The 12,296-nt window shown below is 44.3% G+C and overlaps 1 protein-coding gene across 2 annotated transcripts in view; it reads left to right on the forward strand.

The window, feature by feature from the left end:
- The window catches only part of SEMA6A (semaphorin 6A), a 126,066-nt gene that overhangs the window by 67,177 nt on the left and 46,593 nt on the right, over positions 1 to 12,296 (forward strand). For both annotated transcript variants that reach the window (XM_054003044.1, XM_054003045.1), the window contains exons 8-10: positions 7,867 to 7,986; positions 9,052 to 9,140; positions 10,046 to 10,263. In XM_054003044.1, the coding sequence (XP_053859019.1) occupies positions 7,867 to 7,986; positions 9,052 to 9,140; positions 10,046 to 10,263 (427 nt within the window). The remainder of the gene's footprint in view (positions 1 to 7,866; positions 7,987 to 9,051; positions 9,141 to 10,045; positions 10,264 to 12,296) is intronic.

The raw sequence follows: 12,296 nt of genomic DNA on the forward strand, positions 1-12,296 counted from the left end.
TGGCGAGACTTCAGAGCAACAGCAACCCGTTGCAGGGCTTCCCGCGCGGCAGGTGTCAGCTCGCGTGGTGAGGCGAGGTCTCCGTCGCCTCGAAGCAGACAGAAGAGAGGTGACAGCTCCTCAGTCGTCAGTCCCAGGAGGGGGCGGATCCAGGTGATCGTTCCGCACAGCTGCTGAAGGTCTCACAGAGTCTTCGGATCCTCGTTGATGGTCAGTGTCTGTGGCGTCACTGTCCTTCCTGTGATGAGGAATCCCAGGTACCTCCATGGTGCTGAGAATTGGATCTTCTCTTCCGCTATCTGGAGCCCTGCAGCTTTGATAGCCTTAATAGTCTTGTCCAGTGTAGCCTTTAGGTATGTCGAGTCAGAAGCACAAACTAGCACATCATCCATGTAATGCAGGATGATGGCCTCAGGGAAAAGCCGACGCACAGGTGATAAAATCTGCGCTACAAAAGTCTGACAGAGCACAGGGGAATTTTTCATCCCCTGAGGCAGGGATGTCCAATGATATCTTTTAAAAGGTTCAGCCCTATTCAATGATGGTACAGAAAAGGCAAACCTGGGAGCATCCCCGGGTAGAGCGGAATGTTAAAAAAGCAGTCTTTGATGTCTATCACTGCTAGCTGCCAGTCTCTGGGGAGCATAGAAGGTGACGGAAGGCCTGGTTGAATGGGACCCATATCTTCTATCACATCATTAACCCTTCGCAGGTCTTGGAGTAGGCGCCACCTGTCTGTGCCAGGTTTTCTAATTACAAAGACAGGGGTATTCCAAGGGCTGGTAGAAGGTGTTAAATGCCCAAGTTTCACTTGCTTGTCTACTAATTTATGAAGCGCACTCAATTTTTCTGATGGAAGGGGCCACTGATCCACCCAGACCGGTGTGTTGGTTTTCCAGGTCAGGGGTGGGGAAGTGCGCTCTGCAGTGGCCCACACTAAAAATCCCACGAAGGGCTAGGGATGTCGAGGCGGGCTCCCCATTGGGATAAAACATCCCTTCCTAATAATAGTATGTTTGAAGAGACAACAAAAGGTCTCACCGTTGCCAATTGTCCTTCCGGACCTTCCACGCACACAAGATGCCTACTCCTCAGAGAGTGGACCGCTCCGCCCACACCAGAGATCCTGCCGCAAGGGGGCACAAGCTCCCAATCGCTGGGCCACCTCGCCTGGGGGATGATGGTCACATCAGCTCCTGTGTCTGCCATGAGCTGCATCTGCACCGACTTTCCCTGGAAAGAAAGTTTGGCATCAATTAATGGTCTTTCTTTACATACATTTTGGGTGAAGAAAACATATCTCTCTGTGTCCGGGTCATCGTGAGTGTCCAGTACGTAAAGCAAAGCAAAAGGATCTCCTTTCCTTAAAGTAAATGGCGGGTGGTTACAAATGACAGAGACGGTGATCTCCTCTCCTGGTGGAAAACACACTACCTCAGGTAAGATGGTGATTTCATTCGGCGTGTTGAAAGAGTCTTCTAAGATGAGCACGGTGGTGTCCCGACAGTCGTGGAGGGGGCCCAGGAACCCAGCAGGAACTCTCGTCAGGTCCTCATCCTGGAGAGAGATGGTGACGCTGCTGCGGAGGACCCGACGATTGCCCTGATTTAGGGTACCTGTCCGGCGGAAGAGGCGGAGTCCGTCCTCATGGCTGCGCTGAACTGCTGGACTTGGCCACTCGTCCTCCCTGATGGTCGGAAGGCTGGGATGCTGAGAAGGGCCACTTGGTGTCATCGCGCGGCCCCTCCTCGCGGTCCGCCGCCAGTTTCCCACTGGCTGGTACCCTTGTCGCTGTAGATGAAACTGGTGATCTTGATAAAATGGGTTCCTAGGATATGGTCTTGGGGGGGGGCAAGATAGGTTGTTGAATCTGTGGCCAGTGGGGACAGTTCACCTGGATGTGACCCAGCTGACCACAGTTAAAACAGCGCGTATTTTGTAAGTTTATCATGGCCTCTCCCACCCCTTTGCTGACAGCCAGGGCCACCGTGTGCTCCATTGACATTGCCTTTGTGCAAGCCTCCACCATCTGAGAGATGGTGGGCTCGGGGTCCTGAGGTAGTGCACGGAGAATCTTTTTTGTTTCCGAATTAGAATTAGAAATGGCCATCTTTCGTAGAAGCTCTGCACGAGCTTCTGCGTTGTCTATTTGTCTCTCAATGGCCTCTTTCAGTCTATCAACAAAAGTAATAAAAGTCTCCTCAGGCCCTTGCATGATAGAAGAAAAGTTTTGGAGGGGGGTCTTACCATCTGGTATCTTCAGAAGTGCCTCCTTTCCCACTGCTGCTATGTCCTGAAGCATCTCCTGTGCTAGTAGAATTTGGTCCTCCGGACTGCTGAACTCCCCTTCTCCAGCAAGGGCTTCCATTGCCTCGTCCCCCTCTCCCACCACCCCTGCGAGATCATACTTGCGCAGGAGTGGTTTCAACAGTTTTTTCCAATGAATCTCCCAGAGGTCGCATTCGGTGGGAGAAAACAGTGCCTTAGCAATATACTTTAAATCATGGGGGACTAGCAAACGTCCAGCAAATGTTAAGTCCAGCACATTTTTAAAGAAAGGCGAGTTTCTGCCGTAATCTTTGGCAGCCTTCCTTAACTCCTTCACCTCAGCATATGGAATTTGCTCCCACTTTGGCTCCCTCCCCCGCTGGAGGATGACCGGTGCCGCAAAGCTGCCCAAGTCCCGTGCCAATTCCAAATCCCCATCCTTAATTGCCTCCTCTCTGATCTTTGCCCAACCCCCCCCCCCGACTTGTTGGAATGCCGGGGGCTGCCACTCTCCTCATCCTCTTCTGAGGATGAAGCAGGCTGGGTTAGGGCACGGTGCCTCCCCCTGGCCGGTGGGTCCCGGAGACCGTGCTTCTGACAGGCCAGGATGGCCTGCTTCCGGCCAGGCTTCTTCCTGGTTCCGGTAGCGTGGGAACTGGCAGTGGCAGAAGAGGAGGAGGCGTGTCCCGACCCACCCACCGGGGTGTGACTTTCTGGTGGGGGGTTCCCACCCACGGGGGCTGGGCCCACTTGGGGGCTGGTCCCAGCCACAGGGGGCCCACCCAGGGGTGTGGTCAGAGGGAAGGAGGGGATGGGTCCCGATGCAGGGGCGGCACTCGACGGAGGGGGGGAGGAGGCGGGGGCGAGACGGCAGGAATTTTCTGGAGTGAAGGAGAAGGAGGGGCGCCATCTTGGGGCTGGTCTTTTTTCGCCATGAGGCAGGCGCCATTTTGTCCTATTTGTTCAGTTAAGTCCTCTAAAGAGCAACAGGGTTTCAAACTAGGATTAGGGTCTCTGGGGTGGAGGGAACAGGAATGACATGTGTTGGGGTGGCCAGTCCCAACACACGAATGGGACAGGGAGGATCGGGAAGCAGCAGAGAGGCGGCAGCAGCTCTGTGCCGATGTATGGCAGGATCTGTCTCCCGATCCACCCTTAGGGGAAGAGGGAATAGGATTGCGGGGGGAGGAACACGAGGTAGGTGAACTGGGGACCCAACTCTCTCCCTTCTTTTTTAACAAATTAAGAATGGAATGAAAAAGCGGAAAAAAACGACCGACTGAAATCCTCCCCTGAACTTGTAAATCGTAAATCTTTCTCCCAACTCTTCCCCAGAAATCCGGCATCAAAACATCTTCCCGTGTAGTAGCAGGAAAATGTTCAAAAATAAATGTAACAAAAGGCTTTAAATCTCTCTTATTAAAAGAAATGTTCCCTAAAACAAGGTGGGACTTAATTTGGATATAAAACTCCCGTTGAGCTGGAGACAGGCGGCTGCCCATTATATCAGGTCTCACAGCTAAATCACCCTCTTCGAAAAGGAAAAAAAAAAAACAAAAAAAAACAAAAAAGGGAGTTGAAGCCTAGTCAGGCGTAAGAAAAAGCGAGATAAGCATACCTCTGAAGGACACAGGCATAAAACGGGGACATCGAAGAGGGGTCTGGTGGAACTTCTGCTGGTCCGAGGGCGTTGCCGCTGCCGCGCAGCTCAAAAGTCCGTTGGTTATCAGCAGAACCCAGGAGACAGAAGCCTTCCGAACTGAAAGGGTGACTGTCCCTGGAACTGGTCCCGAACGCCGCTTGCAATCCTGGAGAAGGCTGGTCACAGAGCAGGCAATCTCCAGGAGACGGTCAAGGACTGGACCCGCTGGTGTCCGTCCCTGTTCGGGCAGCCAGTTGCCGAGCCGTGGGGGCTTTTAGCCACTCGGCACGAAGCTCGGATAGCTGGTACATCTGAGGGTCCACCAGAAGAACGGGAGGGACACTCGGGTTGCTGAAATCCTGCTCGTTTATTGAAGGGTCACAGAAGGGGCAAACAGGGAGACAACGAAGCAGAAGGGAGGCAGATTCCGAGAGCCCCGAAGGGCGGGCTGAGGATTCTTTTACTGCGTAGGGGTAGGAGGGTTTAGCATTCGAGGGTACAATCGGGAGAAGGCTAAAGGGAGGGGAAATATAACATTAACCAGTGGGGAAAAGGGAAAGGAGTGTTCTTGGTGGAAGAACCAAAGGGAAAACGTGGAACAGAGAAGATTCTAGGCTAAGGGGCAGACTTGAACAATAACTGACAGGACAGGGGGAGGGTACAATTCTCTTACAAAAGGGGGTGGAGAACTCATACAACTGCTGTTTCCCATGGCAACCCTAGACTGACTTCCCCAACCCCTCCTCCTACAAAAGGGAGTAAATAATGACTAAAAAGAGGGGGCATAAGGAAATCCCTAGCAAAAAAAGCCTTCTCTTCTCTGAAATTAACTTCACAGTCATCAACATTGCATAAAGCCTCAGTTTCCTGGATCAGTAGTTCAGTATTTCCTGTATTCTTGATAATATGGCCAGTGTGAGGCACCATTTCTGGCTGCATTCAGCTTCTGTGAACATCAAAGGAAGTCAAAGCTTGTGTAAGCTTTAATTAGGATTAAGCAGGATATACTCATTAACAACTCTAAGCTAACATTCATAATAAAAGGAAGTTACAGAAAAGGCTGTGGCATGCCCTTTTCTAGATCTAGAAGGAAAGGGCAGGTAATTTTTTTTCTTAGATGAAAACATGTTACTATGGTCTCACCAGCTGCTGTAGACAAAAGGAGAGAAGTGTATTGGCTAGTGGTGATTTATGCTGCATGCAGCAGAATATCGTTAATTCTGATTTCTACTACAATAGTTAGAAAATAGTTAGAAAAATAGTTACAATAGTTAGAAAAAATGATATCTTATAAATGGTGTTAATTTTGGCTGTTGATTGTGCAGTATTTTTGTATATTGTCTCAGGAATTCCAATTAAATTATTTCTTTATTGAACTTCTCTTGGTGTGAACCCTGCTGATCTTTTCTTAGATGTAGCTGTTAGATAGGTGGTAAAAATAATAAAAACATCCTCCATGACAATGTGAGTCCTCTTCAGCAGGTGTGATGCTATAAAACAGAGCCTGGGTGCTCACAGGAAATAACTAAGCTATTCCTCTGAAGATTTAAGAATGTGCAAGCATTTTGGCCATTCTCAAACGAATCTATAGCCAAAGGGCTCTATTAAGCACTACCATGTTTGAGGTATCATCATCTGTCTCACAAGGAGAGATTTTATAACCTGTTTCAATTTTTTTTAATTTTTTTTTTTTTTTTTTTTTTTACTTTTTATAGTGCAAATAAATGGGTCCTTTTGTGTCAAGAATAGTGATGATGATAGTGATAGTATGTAATTTCTTAATTACAGTCACAGGCAGGAATATACAGTAGATATTCTCTAACTGTAGTAAGTAATTCATAAAGCATGGAAATAGAAAAACTCCTTCAAAGAAATATTTTTCCCATGTATCTCAGACTCCCTATCTCTACTGCAGCCTGAATGACCTTTCAGAAGGGTCTTTCTCAGTGTATTGGCCGAGAAAGAGTTTATGACCATCTATTGTAAACATTCACTTTGAATGCAGATGAAGTTCAGAAAGATGACTCCAGATTTGTCACTGAAGAAATTCTTGGATTATTTGAAAATAAAGAGAATATTTCTAGAATTGATCATACTCCTTCATGGTGATTCAGAATAAATATGATACATTTCAAATAAATATTTGTAGAATATGCCTCGTAAATCTGCTAGCTTCAGAAAATCACTGTTATATATGTCTTACATATTGATACCCATGCTAACTTTTCAGAGTGCATTGAAAAGCAGTTTCAGAACAGTTTAGGGCACTAATCCAAGTCATCTGAGTTTGTTGGATGCACTTACATGAGTATGGCTCTTCTTGCAGCCTGTAGGTATTACAGCTGATATGTACAAATTCTAGTTGGTCACAGGAACTTGGCAGGAAAGAAAATAAGTGTGGTTGTATAAACATGAGTTCAGACATCCATATCTAAACAATTGAGCTTTTTATTCTATTTTAAATTGGGGAGGGGGGCACATGTAGTAATTATTTTTTCCATTTTGCTAAGAAAAATGATCATTCTTAAGTAGCCAAATTAAGGACAAGAATTGCATGAGTCAGAACAAAGTATACAGTACTGCTAATAAAAAACAGTCTGAATTTTAAATCTGGAGCTGAAATTCACAGACTCACAGAGTTTCTAGGGTTGGAAGGGAGCTCTGGAAATCATCCAGCCCAACCCACCCTGCCAAGGCAGGGTCACCTACAGCAAATGACACAGGAATGAGTCTAGGTGGGGTTTGAATGCTTCCAGAGAGGGAGACTCCACAACCTCCAGGGGAAGGCTGTTACAGTGCTCTGCCACTCGCAGTGTAAAGAAGTTCTTCTCATGTTGAGGAAAGCTCTTGAGCTTTACTTTAGGGCCACTGCTCCTCGTCCTGTCCCAGGACACCACTGAAAAGAGTCTAGCAACCTCCTCTTGGCAACTGCCTTTGAGATAGTTTTATGCATAATTGAGATTCCCTCTCAGTCTTAAACTAAGTTTGGAAGTATAATGAGGAGAGCTTGACCAATAGAAGCCTCTCTGCTTTGTCCTGGGAATGTCCTCAGTGCTGGTGCCTTCAAGGCATCAACATAATCTCTGTCAAACAAGATGCAGACAATTCTGATTTTTATGCAGACACAATAGAGAAACAATTTTGTGTTTCTAGCAAAACTTGTGCTTCTAGCAGACATCATGTTCCAAGATCTCACATATGAAAACAGTCCTGTACAGTTACCATGACCTGCAAACAAAGTAGACAACAAATACAATTTTAAAATGTTGCTGAACCTTGTGCTTTCATGTCCTTATAGTTTTTTTATGTTTTGGTTGCCCTTGGGGGTGCCATTTTGTAGGGCCTTTCTTATTACTTGTCCTCTGTTCTTTAAGGGAGAGGAATGCATAATTCATATGGGAAATGCCTAAAATGCAAGCTAGAAAAGAAATATTGATGGGCAATCCTCCTCCAACTCTTTTCATTCCTGTTTCAGAAGGGTTTGTTATTTAATTTTTTTTCAGAAGCATGCTATTTAATTTTTTTTTTGTGATCTTTGGCAGAGCAGAAGTGCTCTCAAGGGGAGAAATTTTCATAAGCATCAATTAGCTGACAGTCTTCAAGCCCTGTCTCGTTTGCACTCCCAGTTAAAACTAACAGTTCTATTTGTTTTGCTGGCACACCTAAGCAGAATTTCTGAGCATTGAACTAGTGACATGTGACTGGATAGAGTAGTTCAGTATGACATACCTAAACTGAAGAAGAATTATTCCATAAGGTTATTTTCTTCCACAGCATCCCTCTGAAATTACCATTTTGCAAACTAGTGAGTTGCTTGTTCAGTACTCAGTTCCATTTACCTAGCTGGATTTTTTCCTTCCTTCAGTATTCCTAAGGAGATTTGATGGTGAGAGAAGAAGCAATTGTACTATTTCTAATGCTCCTCCCACCTTGTTTCTTCTTTCCTTCCTCCCCAGAGGGAAAGCTGTATTCTGCCACAGTGACCGACTTCCTTGCTATAGATGCGGTCATATACCGGAGCCTGGGAGACAGCCCAACTCTGCGGACAGTCAAACATGACTCCAAGTGGTTGAAAGGTAGATAAACAACAAGGCAAAAAAAGCAGCATCTCTGATGAGAGTCTTGGATTTCTGACAGACCTCTTTGTCATTTCATTTCACCAATGCTTTCTGGCAGAAAGAAGGAAATAGATTACATCTCTTGCTTACTCTGATCTGTTTATCTCTTTCACTCTTTTCCTGACCCCAAGTTACTAGATTTGACAGAAGCTGTAAGCTGGGTAGAAAATCATGAGAACATGTATTCCAGTGAGCTTTCTAAGCTGAAATCCACCAGTTTACGTCTGTTGGATGGAAAAGTTGGAGCTTGCAGAGCTCTGTGTACTTGGCCTGTGTTTGAAAATATTCCTGCCCCACTGCACTGTTAGGTAACAATCAAGGCTTTATGAAGTATAGAAGGTTTGTCCTGTAATACTAAGATTCATTAATGAAACTAAAATTATGGTAATATTGCACAAAGCCTTTCTGTTACAGTTCTTAAGAACTGTACTGCTGCCATTGAATTAGGCAATTTTTGTGCTCTAAATGCCCTCATTGTTAAGGATTGTGCTGTTTAGCTTCATGTAGGTGTTAAGAATTGTTAGCATTTGGAGTGATTTTAACAGAGAGCAAAGCCATAATTTCAAGTCTTTTTCTGCATGCAGAAATGTTTTGTCAGGTGTCAACTTTAGCTGTCCCACTTTGCTTGCTGCTGCAGACACGTTTGGGCAGAAACTGTTACGTGGTTTGTTATTTCCTCAACTCACAGCCTGCATGCCATAAAGAGCACTGCTTGGTCCCTTCAGGCATATGGTTATAAATGCCTGTTTACCTTTCCTCTTACTCCATGCAGGGCAGACATATTAGTGGCAGAGACTTAACTACCCTGCAGTGATGTTGTACAGACTTGTTCCCAGCTCTCCTGTCCCCAGACAGTGATTCTTCTGCAGTAGTGATTTGTTTGTTCTGAAAACTGATCAAGTTTGTCAAGCACAGACATTTCAACTCTGGACATTAAATGTGAATGTATTTGGCTTCTCCTTGCATTCTGTATCCTGTACGTGGTGCCTAAATCAGGTGTCTTGGGTTGCTGTTTTTTTCTAGAGCCGTACTTTGTTCAGGCAGTTGACTATGGCAATTACATATACTTCTTCTTCCGGGAAATAGCAGTGGAGTACAACAGCATGGGAAAGGTAAGGGCAAAAACATTGCCTTGAATGACTTTGTCAGATTCAAGAGGAGGAAAACTTATGCTATTCTTGGACCAATGCAGTTACAAGTGACCTTGAAATGAGAACCGTAAATCATGATGACAAGGTCAGCATTTTGAGAAGATTCCTATTGCTCAAGCCAAAAGGTTGGCTGGAGTGAAACATTGCACTGTCTTGAAAGGAAAATGTGTAATTTCTTACAGTGATGGTGTATGCTAGAGTCTCTTTTCTGAAATTATAGAAAGCACAAGGCTAATGTAGTTTGTTCAACACAGTAGATAATTGTTAAAAACAGATTCCAAAGCAGGAAGAAATTTTTCTGTAAGAAATATGAATTAGGATGCTGAATAAACAAGGGTAGGAATTTTGTGTTCTGCCAATCTGCAAAGAATAATTAAACACTTTCTGCATTTTTGCTAATTTCACAATAGCTTTCTGACTAAACAGTCAGAAAAGCTGACCAAGGTCACAAAGGTGGAGAGCAGGAATAAAATCCCAGCAAGATTTGCATAGTTTTTAAGTGCTGAAAACACAAGAATCAGAGCAGCAGTGTGGGTTGCAGGGACTGTGAATATGAAATGTGCTTTTGTTTGGGGAAATAGAAAGCATAGCAGTCTGTATGGAAATGAGTTTTATATGGGTTGAGAACAGATCTCCTGAAGGATTTATGGCTGTGTAGTAAATGCCACAGTCTTATCTTTCATAGCACACTGTTCCAAAGCTTAATTTTTTCTCTGTTTCTTATTTGTCATAGATTATAGAAAAGTGGTATTAAATTAAGCACCTTGCTGTTTTATTCCAAATGTTTTAAAAGCAGTATTCCAATGAAGACTTTGAGTCAAGCAAACACTTAATATTCTCCATTATTTTTGCTCTATTCCTTCCAGGTAGTTTTCCCAAGGGTGGCCCAGGTTTGCAAAAATGACATGGGAGGATCTCAGAGAGTGCTGGAAAAACAGTGGACTTCCTTTCTCAAGGCTCGGTTGAACTGCTCAGTTCCTGGTGACTCACACTTCTACTTTAACATACTGCAGTCAGTTACAGATGTTATCCATTTCAATGGCCGGGATGTTGTTTTAGCAACATTCTCCACTCCATATAATAGGTAATAGCCAAAATAACCTTTTACCTTCTATTTCCTTTATGTTTTGCTTTTCACTGCAGTTCCTTTTTACTTCATGCAAGCACAAGAAGTGATTACTCATACAACATAATTATTACGTACCATGCACTTAGCAATAGTTTGTGTTAAATTTTAAGGTACCCTAGTATTGCTTACTTCATACTGATGACTTAGTGTGGCTTTCAGCCATTTACTATTTGGACACATTCCTTGGACATACTTTTCTTTACAAGAGAGTAGTTCACACCAGACACCAAGAAGTGTTGCAGCATGTGACTTGCAGAATATTATTCCAAAGAGAAATTTTTTTCTCTTTTTTTTTTTTTTTCTTTTTTTCTATTTTTCTCCTCGGAAAGAAAGGACTGTGTCTGTCCTGTTTGTAGCTAAACCTCCAAGAACCATGTTATCTCCTTCTTTTTGTTTTATGCATGCCTGGTGACTCTTGCATTGATCCTTGACCCTGCATTGACCCTACTGCCCCCTGACTCTCCTGGGAGAACCAAGGTCTTGCTGGCTGGGAAGGGTCCCCAGAATACCTACTTCATTGTTTGCATGGTTATCCAAAAGAATCAGTTCATCTGTAGAGATTTTATTACTGTTACACATTTTAGTGTGTTTCTCTGGATGTTATTAGAAGAGTAACTGTATCTAATTCTTGAGACCTCCCAAAGAAGTTAAAAAATAGTAACTTTCTAATTAAAATATATATCGCAGTTTCACAGAGTAACATTTGAGCTAAAAGAGGAATTTTATTGTTGAAATTAATTTAGCTTTGCTGTACCGTTGCCACCCCTTGTCAAAGCCTGACCTCAGAGAGGTCATTCACAGAACTGATTTCAAATGAAAGTAAGCCTGGGTCTGTAATGTAAAATCACTGCTTTTGACATCAAAACAGAAGGAACTGCAATGGAATAATTATGCCACCAATAGGGAATACAAGCTTAAATTAAGATCTCTTTTCATGCAATCTGGCTTAATAAAAACAGGTGAACAAATAGAGATTCAACATCAGAAAATGGATTGTATCTTGCAATTATCTCAAAATTGAGATTGTCCTCCCACTCTGCTAGTATTTCCTGTGGTGTGTCATAAATAATTCTTTTCCTTAAGTCTTGCATTTTAAAATCTGAGTACTTGGTGTAAAAAGCAAAATACTATTTTGTAGGCCGCAGGTTTTCCATGCCAGACATGGAAGATGACAGGAAGGCATATATTTTTGGACACAGCTTATTAGCAGACCTGGCAGCCAGGAGGGCCAAGCATGTCCTGGAGGGCATCAGGGACAGCATGGCCAGCCAGGCAAGGGAGGGATTGTCCCACTCTGCTCTACACTAGGGCAGCCTCACCTCAAGTGCTGGGGGCAGTTTAGGGTACCACAATATTAGAAGGATCTAAAGGTATCAGAGACCATCCAAAGGAGAGCAATGAAGGTGGTGAAGGACTTGAGGGGAAGCCATATAAGGAGTAAATAAGGCCACTTGGCTTGTTCAGCCTGAAGGAGAGGAGACTGAGGGAAGACCTCACAGCAGTTCAGAGCTTCCTTCTGAGGTCAAGAGGAGGTGCAAGCACCAATCTCTGCTCTCTGGTGGCCTGTAAGAGGACTCAAGGAAGCTGAGTCATAGAGGTTTAGGTTAGCTATTAGAAAAAATAGGTTCTTCTCCCAGAGGGTGGTTGGGCACTGGAGCAGGCTCCCCAGGGAAGTTACCAAACCTGACAGACCTCAAGGACTATCTGGACAAAGCTCTCAAGCACATGGTATGATTCTTGGGATGTCCTGTGCAGGAGGTTTGGATTTCAAGGATCATTGTGAGTCACTTCCAGTTCAGGATATTCTGTGATTCTGTAGCTCTATGAAACCTACTTCTCACATAAATGCATCTCTCATTCCTCCTCCACTAAAGAAAAGTTGAAACAAATATCTTTGGTCTCTAGAAAAAAGTTTTCTTTAGACTGAAGTGGAAGAGATTCCTCCCTCTAGTCAGAGGTCACTTGGGTAGAAGCTAGTGTTGAGTTGT

Source organism: Vidua macroura, chromosome Z, assembly GCF_024509145.1.
Source record: "Vidua macroura isolate BioBank_ID:100142 chromosome Z, ASM2450914v1, whole genome shotgun sequence".
NCBI classification, from domain to species: Eukaryota; Metazoa; Chordata; class Aves; order Passeriformes; family Viduidae; genus Vidua; species Vidua macroura.